Source organism: Bufo gargarizans, chromosome 3 (assembly GCF_014858855.1).
Source record: "Bufo gargarizans isolate SCDJY-AF-19 chromosome 3, ASM1485885v1, whole genome shotgun sequence".
Lineage (NCBI taxonomy): Eukaryota > Metazoa > Chordata > Amphibia > Anura > Bufonidae > Bufo > Bufo gargarizans.
This window is the reverse complement of record NC_058082.1, coordinates 432449883-432469657: the sequence shown is the minus strand read 5'-3', so window position 1 is coordinate 432469657 and position 19775 is coordinate 432449883. Positions and strand designations below refer to the sequence as shown.

Sequence of the window (19775 nt, the reverse complement as noted above, 5' to 3'; positions counted from 1 at the left end):
TTTCTACCTTCAAGTGGTGTCCAAATGGTTAGGAGTCATGGCCAGGAGTAGGGTTCTTTAGGTGGTGACCCTTTCCCTTCCCTACCGTTGAGGCCTAGTGGCTTTTCCCCTCTGGTTATCAGGTGTGGTGTTTACTCCTTTACCTCATCCGTGACAGCAACATACGACTGACACCCATTACTGATGGCTGGCCCGGGTGCTACTCCTGTGTTAGGCCAGTTCCCCACTGGCATTTATCTTTACCAGCAGGCTGTTCGCCTGCCAGATCCGTACTACACTGTGCACACGTGTGCTGCCGGAAGTCCACCTGGCCCCATTCACTTAAATCGGGAGCAGCAAAGATCCAGCCGCAGCATGGCAGATATCCCGAGAGGCGGCCAGAAAAAAAACACTATGTGAAGTATGGAAAAAGATAAATGCCAGTGTGAAAATGGCCTTAGGTGCCATCCCTGTGCTTAACATTTACAGTGCTGTGTGGGGAGCATATACTGTCTGCACTGTAAATGTAAGGCGCAATGCACTGAAGGCTTAGACAGCTGCTTGAAGGTCAACCCATAAACAGTAGACTGTTTAGCTGTTTCAGGCAACTACCAGAAACTAATCAGTGGTTGTGCTGGGTTTTGGACCCAGGATAGTTTATCAATATCTAAATCGAGGAAAAACCCATTTAATTATTTACAAAAATCCAAAGAATGAGAAAAACCTGGATCACACATTCACATGCCATGCACTGATCTATAACTGCGAATGCCTCATGTACAGCACACATATCAGGGGGCTGTATACTATTTATTACGCTGAGAGGCAAGTTACTGTAATTGAGCTGAGAAGCAGTTATATATCAATGCATAGCATGTGGACGTGTGATCCATGTTTTTCTGTTTTTGATTATTTACAAAAGTGTCAATGCAATAAAATCAGATATAGTACATCATATTTATGCCTTTATTAAAATGCAAACAAAAAATATAAAAGCCTTACATTCCCATAAGTGACTGCCAACAGCCTGATAACATAGTCTGTCTTCTTCTCTTCCTTAGTCTAAAGAACAAGAAAGGATAATTAAAGGGATAAACAATTACAGATTGCTGCTTGTGCTAAATAGTCATACTTACACATGTAATAGAAAATGGTCCACACGGTAACACTTCACACCCTACTTCTGCCCAGTATCGCTCACACTTTTTCTAATAATACAGAACAGAGGTTTTTTATGTTTTTTAATGTTTGCAAAGAAATTCTATTTCATCCTTACGACATAATATGTCATCATGAGCCAGAATATAACACTAGTTTATTGGCTTCTAATCTTACCTTCCCCATTTCAAACTCCATACAGGCCATAACAATAATCTGGAAGACAAAATATGTATTATGTTAAAGGAGTCTCCTGGTTTCAGGAGATAAATGTTATTTGTTGTATAAAAAAAAGAAAACATTTCCTAATGTACTCTGTAGATCTGTGCTTGCTGTCAGTCTAGATTCTCTTGATTTTATATGCAGTGGGGAAAAAATCTGGATATAAGAAAGGAAGAATTTTATCCTTTTGATCTACATTTTTAAATGTTCCTATTAAATTAATGAATAGAGAAAATATATATGAAATTTATAACCTTTCATTACACCAAAACCTTATTTTTTTTTTTATTTTTTTTGCTGAAACCAGAAATACCTCTCTATTATTAGCGCATTTATTGGATCACTTTCCTTATCAACAATTTCAGTGGATCCATTCTTCCATCTGCCAGCAGTATATCGATCTCCTGAGTAATGCCTGCGGACAGATGGCAAAATATTCCACGGCAGCACTATAGAGTGCGGCCTGCTTGCTGTTGACAGATGCGTGAAATTCCATTATTGACCAGAACGCTCTTCTGGACAAACATACGAACGCTGCATCAAGAGTGGTGAGCGATCCATATATTGTCCTGAATGCAGCTACTAAGGGGCATAGTTACCATGGAAGCAGCTGCTACGGGACGTGAACTCAGGAAGGGACAAATAGATTTATTTTCAGGGCCCAGGGAGAGGCGAGTATAGTGCTCCTAGTCCTAGCACTGGTATTACTCACCACTCCCTGTTCTTTTTCTCTGGGTACCTGCACTGTACAGTTTCAGGAAAGAACATGGGTACATAGGAGGCCACATCTGAAGCTGTGCGACGTTAGGTCACAGTGCAGCACGTGCCTAGACAGTGCTACACGAAGAATGGAGGCACCCGCAGGAGGAGAAGAGAGGTGAGTATTATTTTTTTGGTCTAGTCTGAGGTCTGCAATAAGGGGACTGAGGGGGGGGGGGGGGGGACCATTCAAAAATATGCTGTGGGGCCCAGTCAGTTTTAGTTATGTCACAGTAGCCACTGATACAACAACTAAGACATATTTCAGCATAGGTGGGATCCTCATAGACTGACATTTGCTGTAATTTGTTTGGATCAGGAGCACTCATATAATGGAGAGAATTAAAGTTTAACACTAAGTGCTGAATACATATTTTATTCCCTTTGAGAGATTGTACTTGGTGACTGACATTAACAAGAGGATTGTAAGTTCATTTACAGATGTATAAATGGACACTTTGGCTGTTTTATGTTGAATCCATTATAATTATTACCATTTTAGCTGCTGTTCCTTTCTGGATGGGAGTTTCGCATTCTGTATTATGCATTTTTTTACTTCCCGCATTTTGAGAGTCATATCTCACTTGTGTGACCAGAGAAGAGTCAAGCTCCTGAGCTCCGCCTAAGAAACGCCCCTACAGATAAAATCTCTTGTGCGCTTCCTTGCTTTGAGTCAAGGTAAGCACGCCCCCTAACTGTCCCCTCTTTTGTTAGATGGACAGCCTGCAGTGTGGCCGTCATCACCTAAGTCTCGCGGTGCACTCCTTGGTAAGACTCGATCCAGTCTCCGGATGCCGCTCTTAGCCGGGTTTCAGCGGTGCACTGCACTGCGCATGCACTGCGCATGCGCGAAAAGGGGCGTGCTTACCTAGACTCGAAGCAAGGAAGCCTCATTTGCATACAACCTGCGGGGGAATAAAAGTTGTTTTACAGCGATCATGCGCCTCAGACATGTTACACAAGAACATCATTAGAAGCCGGATGTTAACAGCTTTAAGGTACTGCTGGCGGTTTATGATGCATTTTGGTGCCGACAGGTTCCCTTTAAGACATGATACACTTTGGATAGATCATCACCATCTGGTGGGGGCACCCGGTACCCCCACCAATCAGCTGTTAGGGAAGGCGTTGGAAGTAGCGTGGTGACCTTTTTGCTGTTTCCTACAGGCCAGTGACGTCACAACTACTATCACTGGCCTTGGAGCGGCTAAGCCCCGTTCACTTCAATGGCACTGAGCCGCGCCCAGACCAGTAATAGCAGTTGTGACGTCACTGGCCTGTGGGAAACAGCGAGACGGCAGTAGTGCCAAACATCCGATCAGATGCTGTAATAAAAAGCTACAAAACCCCTTTATTTTTAGGTTGCTTTGTACTATACTTCATTAGTAATAACTTGCAGTAGACATGTTCTGTCTCCTAGACTTCTGTTCCCACTAGAAGACTCTGCTAGGTGCCTAGGTGACAGACCCACTAATTGCAGGCAACAAAAGGATCAGGTTATTATGGATGTTTTATTTTGGTTGTTTAAAATAATTTACTTGTGTGATGAAGTGTTGTAAGTGAAACTTTCACATGCTTTACCGTCTATATTTTTCTTACCCCAATATTGTATTCCCAAATCATTCTCCAGAAATCTACAACAGTGTTTGCCAGGGGGCCTTGAGTGGCAATATATGCCCTGGGACCATATACACCCTGTAATAAAGATATACATGAATTAGTTAAAAATAAAAATAAAATGACAGGTATACTATGAAGAAAGGTTCCAGCACTTTATTCCAATGATACAAAAAATATAACATTTAGATTAATAGGAGAAAACTGATTGCTTATTCCTTTCAGGTTACCCACCCTTGAGGTCATCACTTGATCTTCTCAACATGGAAATAGCTGTAAATGACCACTTTCCAACCACAGATAGATAGGCTAACAATTGTAAGAGCTGTAGTGTAGACCTATACTGGTTGTCCACTCTTTTCTACAGACCCACAGAGTGGGTGGACCTGTGGTGGTAATCACACTTACCTGAACCCAGCTGCTGGTTTCCGTCTCCATCGCTAACCTGACGGCTCTGCAGGTCTCGGGTCTCCCTGCATCAACATCTGCTGTGACGCGTATCACGTGACTGCTGCAGACAATGACTGGTGTACACGCCTTGTGCCACATTTATTTATAGTTTTACACACTTTTTTGCCTTATCCATTAACGGGCATGGCTAAGTGAACATGGGGCTTGGCTTAAAATTTGACACTGTGCACCAAAAATGTGGCTAACAAACAGGTGATGTAAAGTTAGACTAAACAACTCCGCCACTGAGATAGATCTGGCTCAGTTTTTGCCTGTCTCAGCTAAGTTTACACTGTCTAATATTAGATAACTTTAGTAAATGTGTCCCTATGTCTTTTCCTAGCTCAAAGGGCCTCAACAAAAATATGTGAATATCTTTTAATACACAGTTGTAGATCTTCCATCGCTTGGCAACTGGTTGTTTGTTTTTTAGTTAGACTTATGAAGGGAGCATAACTAACTTGGAGTTACTTGGGCATATTCCTCCTGTGCTGGGTGAAATGTGGGTGCCAACAAGCCACTTTTCCATGACTGTTATTTAAACAAAGGGATGAACCTGTAACTACCGTACCTTTTTCCCTGAGTGAAGAAAACTTACCTATTACCTACTGTACATGGTTAGGCTTCATGCACATGATCGAATTTTCATCCATGTACTATCCACAATTTTTGTGGCTAGCACACTGACCCATTCTTTTCTATGGGGCCATACATACATCAGTGTTCTTTTTTCTGTTCCGCAAACCGTACATGTCCGTATTGCGGATGAGAATAGCCCTTTCTAATGATGGCGGTGGAAAAAAATGTGAATGCACCCAGAAGATATCCATATCTTGCAGATCCGTTTTTTTGGGGACCGAAGTATGGACACGGCCACGTGCATGAAGCCTTAGAGTAAGATGCCTAATTTTTCTTTGCAGACAACAAGATTATTAAATTATCTACCTTAATAAAACTGGCATTGATATAATCAGTTTCTTCATCTGAGGTGATCAGAGACAGTTCAACGCGACTGTGGTCAACTGCAACACAGGAAAACATGGTGAAGTAGCACTGAAAACCTTTTCTGCTCACCAATCCATGTAGTGCACAGCAACGCTTTGTGCACTACATTACTTTTATAGTATACATACTTTTATGCATGTTGTATTTTACCACAAACCCACTAAAAAGTTTCCATACCACCCATTTATTGTCCGCCCACCCACAGTTGTTAGTTTTTTCCACCTACCCTTAACCTGTATAAGTAGATAGAGTAAAAAAAACTCAAAACTGATCTGGGTATCTGTTATTTGGGTTGGAAATTACTTTATTAGGCAGATAACTAGTTATCAGGGTTCCCCATACTAAACCTTTGAATTATTTCCTTAAAGTGAATGTGCATCCTTGAAGACCATTTGATATTTTTTTAGAATTTTTTAGCATTACTGTAAGGCCCCTTTTACACGGGCGTTGCGGATTGGGGCCGGATGCGTTCAGGGAAAATGGTGCAATTTTGACACTAAAACAAGTCAGTTTTCACTGCGATTGTGTTCCATATTTGCGTTTTTTCTGCGGGGGTGCAAAACATTGTAATGCGTTCTGCACGCGCGTGAGAAAAATCGGCATGTTTGGTACCCAGACCTGAACCCGGACTTCTTCACAGAAGTTCGGGTTTGGGTTAGGTGTTGTGTAGATTTTATTATTTTCCCTTATAACATGGTTATAAGGGAAAATAATAGCATTCTTAATACAGAATGCATAGTACAATAGAGCTGGAGGGGTTAAAAAAATAAAAAAGAATTAAACTCACCTTAATCCACTTGATCGTGCAGCCGGCATCTCTTCTGTCTTCTTCTTTGAGGAATTGGACCTTTGATGACATCACTGCGCTCATCACATGGTCCATCACATGATCTTTTACCATGGTGATGGGTCATGTGACTGACCATGTGATGAGCGCAGTGACATCATCAAAGGTCCTTTTCCTGTGCACAGCAAATATGAAGACAGAAGAGCAGCCAGGCTGCACGATCAAGTGGATTAAGGTGAGTTATATTATTTTTTATTTATTTTTAACTCCTCCAGCCCTATTGTACTATGCATTCTGTATTCAGAATGCTATTATTTTCCCTTATAACCATGTTATAAGGGAAAATAAGAATGATCGGGTTCCCATCCCGATTGTCTCCTAGCAACCGTGCGTCAAAATCGCACCGCATCCGCACTTGCTTGCGGATGCTTGCGAATTTCACGCAGCCTCATTCACTTTCATGGGGCCTGCGCGTGAAAAACGCAGAATATAGAACATGCTGCGATTTTCACGCAACAAACAAGTGATGTGTGAAAATCACTGCTCATGTACACAGCCCCATAGAAATGAATGGGTCCGGATTCAGTGCGGGTGGAATCCGTTCACCTCACGCATTGCACCCGTGTGGAAACCTCGCTCGTGTGAAAGGGGCCTAAGTCCCAAAATCTAGGATGAGTAATATAACTTTCGTGGTCAGAGCTTTATCTTTTCTGATACAAAGCTTCATATTCCCTGCAAACGTATTGAGCTAAAACATAAAATATTTGCTGCCTGCTGTCACCGCCCAGGGAGAGTGAAGAAAAGTGTAGGTTGCTCTTTTATGCCTTTGGTGGATATACAGGTCCTTCTAAAAAAATTAGCATATTGTGATAAAGTTCATTATTTTCTGTAATGTACTGATAAACATTAGACTTTCATATTTTTTAGATTCATTACACACCAACTGAAGTAGTTCAAGCCTTTTATTGTTTTAATATTGATGATTTTGGCATACAGCTCATGAAAACCCAAAATTCCTATCTCAAAAAATTTGCATATCATGAAAAGGTTCTCTAAACGAGCTATTAACCTAATCATCTGAATCAACTAATTAACTATAAGCACCTGCAAAAGATTCCTGAGGCTTTTAAAAACTCCCAGCCTGGTTCATTACTCAAAACCGCAATCATGGGTAAGACTGCCGACCTGACTGCTGTCCAGAAGGCCATCATTGACACCCTCAAGCAAGAGGGTAAGACACAGAAAGAAATGTCTGAACGAATAGGCTGTTCCCAGAGGGCTGTATCAAGGCACCTCAGTGGGAAGTCTGTGGGAAGGAAAAAGTGTGGCAGGAAACGCTGCACAACGAGAAGAGGTGACCGGACCCTGAGGAAGATTGTGGAGAAGGACCGATTCCAGCGTGTACAGGCGTGTGCAGGAAATGGGCAGCAGGTGCCGCATTCCCCAGGTCAAGCCACTTTTGAACCAGAAACCGCGGCAGAAGCGCCTGACCTGGGCTACAGAGAAGCAGCACTGGACTGTTGCTCAGTGGTCCAAAGTACTTTTTTCGGATGAAAGCAAATTTTGCATGTCATTCGGAAATCAAGGTGCCCGAGTCTGGAGGAAGACTGGGGAGAGGGAATTCCTGAAATGCCTGAAGTCCAGTGTCAAGTACCCACAGTCAGTGATGGTCTGGGGTGCCATGTCAGCTGCTGGTGTTGGTCCACTGTGTTTTATCAAGGGCAGGGTCAATGCAGCTAGCTATCAGGAGATTTTGGAGCACTTCATGCTTCCATCTGCTGAAAAGCTTTATGGAGATGAAGATTTCATTTTTCAGCACGACTTGGCACCTGCTCACAGTGCCAAAACCACTGGTAAATGGTTTACTGACCATGGTATTACTGTGCTCAATTGGCCTGCCAACTCTCCTGACCTGAACCCCATAGAGAATCTGTGGGATATTGGGAAGAGAAAGTTGAGAGACGCAAGACCCAACACTCTGGATGAGCTTAAGGCCGCTATCGAAGCATCCTGGGCCTCCATAACACCTCAGCAGTGCCACAGGCTGATTGCCTCCATGCCACGCCGCATTGAAGCAGTCATTTCTGCAAAAGGATTCCCGACCAAGTATTGAGTGCATAACTGAACATAATTATTTGAAGGTTGACTTTTTTTGTATTAAAAACACTTTTCTTTTATTGGTCGGATGAAATATGCTAATTTTTTTTGATAGGAAATTTGGGTTTTCATGAGCTGTATGCCAAAATCATTAATATTAAAACAATAAAAGGCTTGAACTACTTCAGTTGGTGTGTAATGAATCTAAAAAATATGAAAGTCTAATGTTTATCAGTACATTACAGAAAATAATGAACTTTATCATAATATGCTAATTTTTTTAGAAGGACCTGTACATCCAGAACCTGGAGCTTTCCTTCAGGGGTTTTCCCGCTAACAATACTTATCTTCTGTCTATAGGATAGGGGACAAAGGTCTCATTGCTGGGAATCTCGCTGCACATGACTTCTATGGAATTGCAAAAATAGCATGCACACTCAACTGTGGAAGCGGATAAGTATTGTTAGTGAAGGAAATCTCTAATTACCAGGAAATTCTGCGTTAAATCGGTAGGGCTAGCTCAGCTGAATGTAATGATACCCTTCACTTAGGGATCCATTGCTTCATTCTCCAGAAAAAATAGTTTTAAGGGCTCATTCAGACCTCTGTATGAATAAGTTCCCATCCGTCCTGCAATTTCTATGAGGCCACAAAAGATGCGGACAGCACACTGTGTGCTGTCTGCATTCGTGGTTCCGTTCCGCGGCTCCGTAAAAAAGATAGAGCATGTCCTATTCTTATCCGCAATCGCGGACAAGAATAGGCATTTTCTATTATGGTTGCGGCCATGTGCGGTCCGCAAATTGCAATTTGCAATTTGCGAAACACTACAGTCGACTGAATGCGCCCTAATCCATATGCAGAGGAGCAGTTAAGTGCACCAAGGGCAGACCCAAACCACTCTGTGCACCCTTTTTCCCACTGCTTATTCTGCCAGCCCCTCTCTCTCCTTCTTGATTGACCGGGCTAGGTTCCTGCCTAGTCATCGTCCCTGTCAATAAGGAGAAGGAGTTGGAGATGGAATGGCAGAGATGGTCCCTGGAATTTCATGGTGACAGATTTTAGGGTACGATTTGCTATCACAAATTTGTGGTGAATCCACCGTGTTTTATAACACTAGCAAAGTTTTGATCTTATTGATAGTATATTTGATTACATTACAATACAAAATAATATAAAAAAATGAACCGTTGTGGTGTATTACTTACACGGGAAGATGTCTTTGTATCGATTCTTCTTGAAGTTCTCTGGTCTTTCTGCTGCCACTGTAGTGTAGTTGTTATCAGTCTTATACTTTGCAGATTGTCGTTTCAGATTCTATTGTGTGATTAAAAGGATACCATTATTTGATTTGACTATTACCAAGATCATTTATTGTAGTATTAACTAATTTAGAAGAAGGAACAATTATTGCTTTATCCTTTCTTATTCCAGACAGAGAAAAAGAAAGTGAATTTAAAAAAATGTAAAAGTAAATACTAATTGTTTGCTTTAGACGCACCAAAAGTGGGGGGAAAATGTCTGTGTGTCTTATAAAACAAATACTAGTGAGCGCTTCCATTATGGAAGTGTGACTCTTTTTCAACCCTGTCTGTTATTTATATAAGTAAACCCTTTTAATGACCCGCTTGTTTTGGGCCTTACTGACCAAGTGGTTTTTTTTTGTTTTTTTCGTCGCCTTCCAAAAGGTATACGTTTTTTTTTATTTTCCATCTTTGTAGCCGTATTAGAGCTTGTGTTTTGAGGAGAAAATTTAAGTTTTTAATGGCACCATTTAGGGCTACACATTACATAATGATTAACCTTTATTAACTTTTTCTAGGAGGGAGATGGGAAAAAAAGAGCAATACTGCCACTGAGTTTTTACATTATAAATTTTGCGGGTGTTCATTTTTCGGCATAAATAACATGATAACTTTATTTTCTGGGTCAGTACAATTACAGCAATGCAAAATACATTTACTAGTTTACTTTTGCACAATAAAAACCCCTTTTTTTAAAAGAAGAAAATTGCCGCATCCATAGAGCCATAACTTTTTAAATTGTGTTTCTACTGAGCTATGTGGGGGCTTTATTTTTGCAGGATGATTTGTAATTTTCATTAGTATCATCCTGAAGTAAATAACCCTTCTTAAAGATCTTAATTTATTTTTATTAATTTTTTTGGGTGGAACTAAGCAAAAAGTAGCAATTCTGGGATGTTTTTTTTTTTTTTTTTTTTTTTTACAGTGTTCACCATAAAGGATAATTTACATAATATTTGTATATTTTGGACGTGGTGATACCAAACATGTGGGGGAGGTTTTATTTTTGCAATTTTTCCCATTGAAAACCATTGAAACACCTTTACGGTAATTGGATTTTCTTTTAACCTTTTTAACCATTTAATAGTCCCACAAGGGAACTATAACAGGCGATCAATTCTGATCGCTTCTAAAATACAGTGCACAATTTCTATAGTGCATTGCATTTTAATGTCAGTGCTATACTGACATTGTCCAGCAGGCGCTGAACAATCAAGGCAGATTTTTTTAATGTTTTTATTTTATATTAATGGCTTCCAGTGCTGGAATCGAGGAAGCCATCCGTTTGCTGTGGCAAATCATTGCAGTCTGTGATACAAGCAATCTAACAATTGCTTGTTAAAGTCCCCTAAGAGGACTTAAAAAAAGTAAAAAAAAAAAAGAAAAGAAAAAAGATTTTAAAAATATAACAAAAAATATAAAAAAATGAAAATATAAAAATTCAAATCACCAGTTTTCTCCATAATTAAAATAAAAGTAAAGAATAAAAAAATAAACATCATAGAGATTGTTGCATCCCAAAATGCCCGAATTATTAAAATCTAATTGTTTTTATCATGTACGATAAATGGCGTAATGTAAAAAAGTCTAAATGGCCAATTTGCCATTTTTTTGTTGCTTTAACTCCCCAAAAAATTAATAAAAAGTGATGAAACAGTGGTACACACCCCAAAATAAAATCAATATAAATACAGATTGCCACGCAAAAAAATAAAGAACCCTTACCCAGCTCTGTAGGTGGACCTATAAGAAGTTATGGGAGTCAGAATATGGTGAGAAAATGTTTTCTTTTCCAAAGTTTTTATTTTTTCCAGTATTCCAGTAAAAAAAAAAAAACGATGTAAATGTGGTATTGCTCTAATCGTACTAACCCAGAGAATGAAATGAACAGGTCAGTTTTACCACATAGGGAACACTGTAAAAGCAAAACCAGTAAAACTGTGGTGGAATGGCATTTTTTTTCCAATTCCACCCATTAGTAATGTTTTCCATCTTCATACTACATTGCATGCAATATTAAATGGAGCCATTAGAAAGTACAACTTGCCCCACAAAAATCAACAGCTATGTGAATGGAAAAATACAAAAGTTATGGCTCTGGTAAGAAAAGGAGTGAAAAATGAAAAACGCCAAAAATTGGGCTGAAGGGTTTAATTGTTTATCAAATTTATAGAAATCGTGGAATTTCTTCAATTAAACAATGAGGGTTAGTCTTAATTATCCCTTCTTGCAAGTTTAACAGAAAATCCTCAAAACCATATCTCATAACATTTTATGCACCACTGAACAGCCTTACAAAAGACCATGGTTCATTTAATGCTTGATCACCCTGATGGAAACAGAAGTGATACCAGTTTTACTGTAACTGTGGAACTTGTCACCTAGAGATGGTTGCTTTGATAACAGAAGGTTCTCAGTTCAGTTTTAGACACTGAGGTTTAGAAAACCACTGCTACATCTCGGTAGTACTACCTCTAGTTAATTCACAATGTCTAAGGACTCAACTTTTAAATACATAAAGGGAATCAAAAAGGTAAAAGAGGAAAGAATATTGGGCATTGGCAGTAGTGGGAGAAACCCAAGGAGTTTCATCGCAGCATGATGTCATGGAGTTTGGAGGAGGGCAATTTCTACCAAGAAACAGAGCGTGGTCTCTTCCCAGTAGCTGTTGGGTGGGCAGCATGGCATGGTAATTGGGAAGGGATACCAGTGACCTTGAGAAATGGTCCCTCATAATATTGGGTCCAAAGGAAGGAAACAGAGAGGTTAGACATAAAAATGAAGTCTGTAGCAGCCTTTTTGAGCATGTTAGTCCTAATATACAAAGGATAGCCAGCGAGAGCAAAGGCTAGTTTTATACATGATCTGAAGGGGTAAGGCAATTTAAAAAAAGAACGTATCACCTTATTTCCATCTCTAATTAAAACCAGGTAACAAAACAGTTTAACATTTTCATTCTGCTTTATAGTATGATATATTTTATATGCTGTACATGATTATGGGGGCAGCCATCTTGCCTAATTTTTCTACATTAACAGCAGTTCAGTGTTTTGCTTTACAGACATCCCATGGATATAAGAATCTGGTGTCTTGAGATGGCTCTTTAAGGCATAGAGGAGACCCCTATGGAGATTGTTGGGTCTGCATTAATTTGGTTGTATGTCTTATACTGATAATGTGTCTTGATAAACACAAACTCCATTGGTGAGTCGTCTTCACATTGCAAGTCCAAATCAGAAGACCAGTTGCTGCTGCTAAAGATGGTGTCTTACACTATGCCCTTTAATAATGTTGTTTAAGCACTGTAATATGCTTTATTATAATAGTGATTATTATGTATAGTGGTCATTTCCTAATTGTGTTCTGATATTGGCTACGCCCTTTCCAGTATACTGCTGGGGTAAAATAAGATCCCAGATGTCATGATTTATGTGGAATTATATAGTAGTGGCCCCCTAGCATGGTAAGTCATGTGGGTCAGTGGTTAGATTACCAAGGGGCTGTCTATCTTGCCTTGGGGAGTTATTGTTATGTACCCATGTGCATTACTGTGCCTCTGCATCAAGACAATTTTTGGTCGAGACCACAGCTGGAAGGAGACCACGTGGGTGCTGGCAGCTGTTCTTATGGCCACTTAGAACACCACAGCAATTTGCCACCGTAATACATGTGCGTTGGGCTATTGTTAATGATAAAGAACTGTGCCTTTCATCTGAGAAGATGTTGCCTATTTTTAAGTGGTCAGAACACCGCTCCTGAGATGGCTGCCCTGTTATCCTGCTGTTCTGCACAGTGAAGTTGACTGTTGTTGCCACTGTTGTTACAACTACTGCCTCTGCAACACTTATTTGTGACCTGCTTGCAGCCACCCTGCCCTGGGACATTTTCGGACCTGCACATATCTAGCCACAAGTGCACAGAAGCAGTCCTGAGGATTCACAACTCATTGACTTCTGTGGGAGACTGTTCTAGGCATACTCTGCGACCTGTGCAGAAGTCTTTGTGCAGGAAGAGTGCCTGCAGCTTATCGTGAAGCTTAGAGGTTGGAATGAATTTCAGGATAATTTTTTAATGTAGATAATGACATAGAAAATAAAAAACACCATGTTTTATAAATGGTTAATGTAAAAAACTTGATTTATATAATAAGTAATTTTATGATACATTAGCTTCAGTAATTTTAGCTAGCTGTCCCACAGCAGCAATGAAGTAGCAGAAGGTGAATTCACTGATTTCAGTGTACAGAACCTAGCAAAGCTGTTAAACCTAGGTTAACGACACAGCCCAAAAGAAATAAAGAAACAGGAAATTAACAACCTCAGCTCCCCTAGCTTAAACCCCCTTAATGACCAGACGACTTTTTACAATTCTGCACTACACTACTTTCACGGTCATGCAACTTACCACCCAAATGAATTTTACCTCCTTTTCTTCTCACTAATAGAGCTTTCATTTGTTGGTATTTCATTGCTGCTGACATTTTTACTTTTTTTGATATTAATCGAAATTGACCGAAATTTTGCAAAAAAAGTCATTTTTCACTTTCTGTTGTAATTTTTTTAAAAATAAAACTACATTTATATATAAATTTTTCTCTAAATTTATTGTTCTAGATGTCTTTGATAAAAAAAAAATGCAATAAGTGTATATTTATTGGTTTGGGTAAAAGTTATAGTGTTTACAAACTATGTACCAACTATAGTGCAAAAAATTTTATTTACGCACTTTGACTTTCTGAGAACCTGTCATGTTTCCTGAGGTTCTACAATGCCCAGACAGTAGAAACACCCCACAAATGACCCCATTTCGGAAAGTAGACACCCTGTCACGGCTGAGGATGGGGGAAATCCTCAGCCGTGCGATGATGGTGGATGTCCGGTCGCTACTTGACCAGGACCACAGAATTAGGGAGCAGGTCACCTCCTATTGCGTCCCTAACGATGACCCTGTCTCCTGTCAGTATGAGCCGACCTTGATGGTAGGAGGGCTCATACGCTGGAACCTTATAGTCCCTACAAGCCCTCAAGTCGGCCCTGAACTAGAGAACAGAGTAAGACAACCCACTCCTCCTAGACACGGAGGAGCAGGAGTCTCACTGGCCAAGCAGCATGAAGAAGGGAACATCAACAGGCCTATTGATATGGCATGTGCTGCACTAGTTCCAGCCACCTGCCACAGCCTTGCTGACTGGGTCTGTGTGCAGGCAAGCTGGAGTCCACAAACAATACAAATATAACTCAGCACACACACATCCACACACAGGAACCCAGATCCATAGCTGCACAGAATAGTAAAGGAAAACATAAACTGAACATCACACAAACTTAAACCTATGACCGGAAGGGTGGCCCTTACAAGAAGAAGGAAATAACAGGAGGCTGCTACAGCAAAGCATGACTGAAGCAACCTCCTGAGCCATAGTAAAGTGAAAGGCTTTATAGGCCTAAGAGGCCACACCCAGTGCCTCACACACAGACTGGGAAGGGAGTTAACCCTTCCAGCACCAGAGAAGGGAAACATCACTTAAAGGAAAAGTGTCCAACAGTACCAACACACTGTGGTTGTTGCTGCTGGCAACGACATGGGTGGCAACCGTGTCCTGGGAGATAGCCCGGAGGCCGGGACACTGCCACCACATGTACAGACAGCCAAACGTTGCCACGGGCAACCACAGTGCAGGAAAAGTGTCAGTGCACACAACACACTACACAGAGTGCACACAGACAAACAACACAGTGAACACAATACACGCACACCTAACATAGAGGTTGCTAGGTGCAACCGCATGCACAGCAGGAAAGCTGCCACATACATAGCGTTGTCAGCGGCAACCACAGGTGAGGCAAATACCACTGCCCTCGCCTGTGATTGACAACAAAACAAAACCGCTGACAATCGCATGCGGTTGAAGAGTCACGGTCATAACCATGGCCGTGACACACCCTAAGGTATTCGCTGATGGGCATGGAAGTTTTTACCTGAGTTCATGGAAGTTTTTATTTTTTGTCACAAGTTAGCGGAAAATAATATATATATATTTTTTTTCTTATAAAGTCTCATATTCCACTAACTTGTGACAAAAAATAAAATTTTACATGAACTCGCCATGCCCCTCACGAAATACCTTGGGGTGTCTTCTTTCAAAAATGGGGTCACATGTGGGGTACTTATACTGCCCTGGCATTTTAGGGGACCTAAAGCGTGAGAAGAAGTCTGGAATATAAATGTCTAAAAAAATTTACGCATTGGGATTCTGTGAGGGGTATGGTGAGTTCATGTGAGATTTTAATTTTTTGTTACAAGTTAGTGGAATATGAGACTTTGTAAGAAAAAACTAAAAAAATAATCAATTTTCGCTATCTTGTGCCAAATTTTTTTTTTTCTATGAACTCACCATGCCCCTCAAAAGTGATCTTTATAGTGCCGCAGAGATTTAACTGTGTTTTTGCAGTGATCAGAAAGAAAAAGAATTCTGTCACTGCGGTGGGGCGGATTGAACGCAAGTGTGCGCACAAGATCAGGCTTGATCGGGTGAACACTGCGTTTTTTGTAGAGCCTATAGAACATGTCCTATTCTTGTCCTCAATTGCGGACAAGAAAAGGCATTTTCTATATAGCTCTGGCAATGTGCGGATCCGCAAAATGCGGAAAGCACATTGCCGGTGTCCATGTTTTGCGGATCCGCGGATCCGCAAAACACATACGGCTGTCTGAATGGAGCCTTATAGGGTGTGATCAATGACAGGGGGGTGATCAGGAAGTCTATATGGGGTGATCAGGGGTTAATAAGGGGTTAATAAGTGACAGGGGGGTGTAGTGTAGTGTGGTGATTGGTGCTACTTACAGAGCTGCCTGTGTCCTCTGATGGTCGATCCAAGAAAAAGGGACCACCAGAGGACCAGGTAGCAGGTATATTAGACGCTGTTAACAAAACAGCGTCTAATATACCTTTTTGGGGTTTAAAAAAAAATCGCATTTACAGCCTGCCAGCGAATGATCGCTGCTGGCATGCTGTAGATCAACTCGTTTACCTTGTGATCCTGTGAACGCGCGCTCCTGTGAGCGTGCGTTTACAGGAAGTCTCGCGAGCTCACTTTAGTAAATGGCATTTATCATGTAGACAAAGTTAATACAAGGCACTTATTATTGTATTATGATTGTCCATATTGCTTCATTTGCTGGCTGGATTCATTTTTCCATGACATTATACACTGCTCATTTCCAGGGATTACAACCACCCTGCAATCCATCAGCAACGGTCATACATGCACACTATAGGAAAAAGAGCCAGCCTATGAGGTTTCCCGTGGTCCTGGCCACCAGAGAGGCCAGCCCTGTCCAAACACTGACCTCTTCACCACACCAGTCCACTTACTTTACAAGACTGGAACAAAGAGGCTACTCCTCAGTAGCCAGTTTTAAAACTTCCACTGGAAGCTCATGACTGAACCCTCACACAGCTGCCACTGATTCAGCTATGTCTCCTCTCAGGCTTAGGCCCCATGCACACGGCCGTGTTTCACAGCCGTGTGCGGGCCGTGGAACCGCGGCCTGGATCCCTCCTGAGAGCAGGAGCGCACGGCGTCACTGGTTGCTATGACGCCGTGCGCTCCCTGCTGCCGCCGCAATACAGTAATACACTGGTATGATCTATACCAGTGTATTACTGTACTGTGCGGGCAGCAGGGAGCGCACGGCGTCATAGCAACCAGTGACGCCGTGCGCTCCTGCTCTCAGGAGGGATCCAGGCCGCGGTTCCACGGCCCGCACACGGCTGTGAAACACGGCCGTGTGCATGGGGCCTTAAACAGCACACACCAACTTGGATCTGGCTTTGCCTCAGGGTCGAAATCACAAACAGCCCATAAAGTCTCACAGACACAATGGCCCAGATTTATCATTAGCTCAGGTCAGAATAATGGAGTGAAAAAGTCCCCCAAAAAGTCCCAAAAGCTAAAACTGCGCACAAATTTGAGACTTTTTTCTGCTCTGCACTATGTTCGCCAGTTTTCTGAAAGTGGGCGTGTTTTCTTATGTAACAGAATCTCTAGACACATTTACTATTGGGACTATTTAAAAAGTCGCAAAAAAGTCACAAAAAAGTCACAATTTCACTCCAGTGAGGACCACGCTTATCTTATGAGACTTTTTAATAGAACATGCAACTTTTTCATAAAAACGTGCGACTTTTGTAAAGCTGCTTACTGATGGATAAACTGCTACCGTCAAACCACATTTATTACAGTCTTAAAGGGCCGATCATAAATCTGACTTGGCTAAAACTGACTTTAGCCATATGTTAAAGTGGAGTGAGCTGTCAGAGCAATGATAAATCTGGCCCAATGTCTTTCTCAGTTCTTAAAGGCAACCTGTCATGTGGATATTTGATTACAATGTAACTAATTATATACACTCATTAACTACTAAAAAGTACCTTAGATGTATTCACTTACTGATGTGTTAGATGGTTACCTCATAATATACACACAAAGATGCCACATGCCGCATGCTAATGAGCTGATTTGAGTCCAGCGTGATGTCATTGAGTCCAGCGTTTATTTAATTAACAGCTATAGCCACTCCCCTGCCCACCTGCTGCTGATTCATATGAAAAATAACTGTCAATCAGCAGCAGGTAGGCGGGGAGAGTCAGGAGCTCATAAATATTCATGACTCATCATTATCAGCTGGAGCTTTTCAATACAAGATGTTGGCAGATTGACTGGGTCAATTAACCGCTTTAAGTCCGCCCATAGGATATAAACGTCCTATGGGTGGACCTCTATTTCTGAAAGCACGTTTTAAAACGTCCTTTCAGAAACTGCAGCTGCACGCTAATCGTGCAGCTGCTGATCGGGTTGCCCGCTGTCAGTGACAGCAGGGCAACCCAGAGATAAGGCAGGGACAGTTCCCAGGTGTCCCTGCCTTCTAGATCGCTGCAGACACAGCGCTCACCGAGCGCTTTGTCTGCAGAGTAGGAAGCGCTGTGCGCTTCCTGTTCCGGCCCAGCGGTCATGTGACCGCCGGGACCGGAGCTGCAGGAGCTGTGTGAGGTCTCTCACAGACCTCGATCAGCCCTGCTCTGAGGCTGTACAGTGCAGAATCACGCTGTACAGCCTCTCTGGGGGGTGAAAAAGTGAAGCAAATGTCCCCCAGAGGTCTTGTATGACCTTATGGGGGACGAAAAGTGTAAAAAAAAATAAAAATAAAATAAAGGGTTGAAAAAAATAAAATAAAAAAAAGTTTCACATGTAAAAAAAAAAAGGTCCCCAAGTAAGGAATAAAAAAAAAAAAAAAAAATTTAAAAAATAAAATAAAATAGACATATTTGGTATTGCCACGTCCGTAAAAAACAGCTCTATAAAAATATCACACATGAGCTAACCCCTCGGGTGAACACCGTAAAACCCCCCCCAAAAAACGGTGTCAAAACAAGCAATTTTTGTCACCTTGCATCACAAAAGGTGCAACACTAAGTGATCAAAAATGCGTATGTCCCACAAAATGGTACCAATAAAACCGTCACCTCATCCCGCAAAAAATTAGCCCCTACATAAGAAAATCTTCCAAAAAATAAAAAAACTATAGCTATCAGAACATGGACACATTAAAACATAATTTTTTTGTTTCAAAAATGCTATTATTGTGTAAAACTTTAATAAATGAGAAAAAGTATACATATTAGGTATCGCCACGTCCGTAACAATCTGCTCTATAAAAATGTCACTTGACTGAACCCCTCAGGTGAATGCTGTAAAAATAAATAAATAAATAGAAACTGTGCTAAAACAACCAATTTTTTGGTCACCTTGCCCCATAAAGTGTTATAATGAATGATCAAAAAATCATATGTACCCAAAAATAGTACTAATAAAACTGGCACCTTATCCCCTAATTTCCAAAATGGGGTCACTTCTTGGGAGTTTCTACTGTAAGGGTGCATCAGGGGGCTTCAAATGGGACATGGCATCTGAAAACCATGTGGAGTTCCTTTTCTTCTGCGCCCTGCCGTGTGCCCATACAGCAGTTTACGACCACATGTGGGGTGTTTCTGTAAACCGCAGAATCTGGGTAATAAATATTGAGTTTTGTTTGGCTGTTAACCATCGATGTGTTAAAGAAAAAATTGGATTAAAATGGAAAATCTGCCCAAAAAGTGAAATTTAAAAATTTGATCTCCATTTTCCTTTAATTCTTGTGGAACGCATAAAGGGTTAACAAAGTTTGTAAAATCAGTTTTGAGTAACTTGAGGGGTGTAGTTTCTACAATGGGGTCATTTATGGGGGTATCCACTATGTAGGCCCCACAAAGTGACTTCAGACCTGAACTGGTCCTTATAAAGTGGGTTTTGGCAATTTTCTTAAAAGCCTTCTAACGTCCTAAAAAAATAAAATGA

At 41.1% G+C, this 19775-nt stretch overlaps 1 protein-coding gene across 3 annotated transcripts in view; it reads right to left on the bottom strand.

The window, feature by feature from the left end:
* Positions 1-19775, bottom strand: part of PTPN22 (protein tyrosine phosphatase non-receptor type 22) — a 181579-nt gene that overhangs the window by 93535 nt on the left and 68269 nt on the right. For all 3 annotated transcript variants that reach the window (XM_044283477.1, XM_044283479.1, XM_044283478.1), the window contains exons 2-7: positions 9283-9391; positions 5131-5207; positions 3718-3813; positions 1315-1353; positions 1116-1187; positions 982-1041 (exon numbers count right to left, since the gene is read on the bottom strand). In XM_044283477.1, coding sequence (XP_044139412.1) covers positions 982-1041; positions 1116-1187; positions 1315-1353; positions 3718-3813; positions 5131-5207; positions 9283-9391 — 453 coding nt within the window. The remainder of the gene's footprint in view (positions 1-981; positions 1042-1115; positions 1188-1314; positions 1354-3717; positions 3814-5130; positions 5208-9282; positions 9392-19775) is intronic.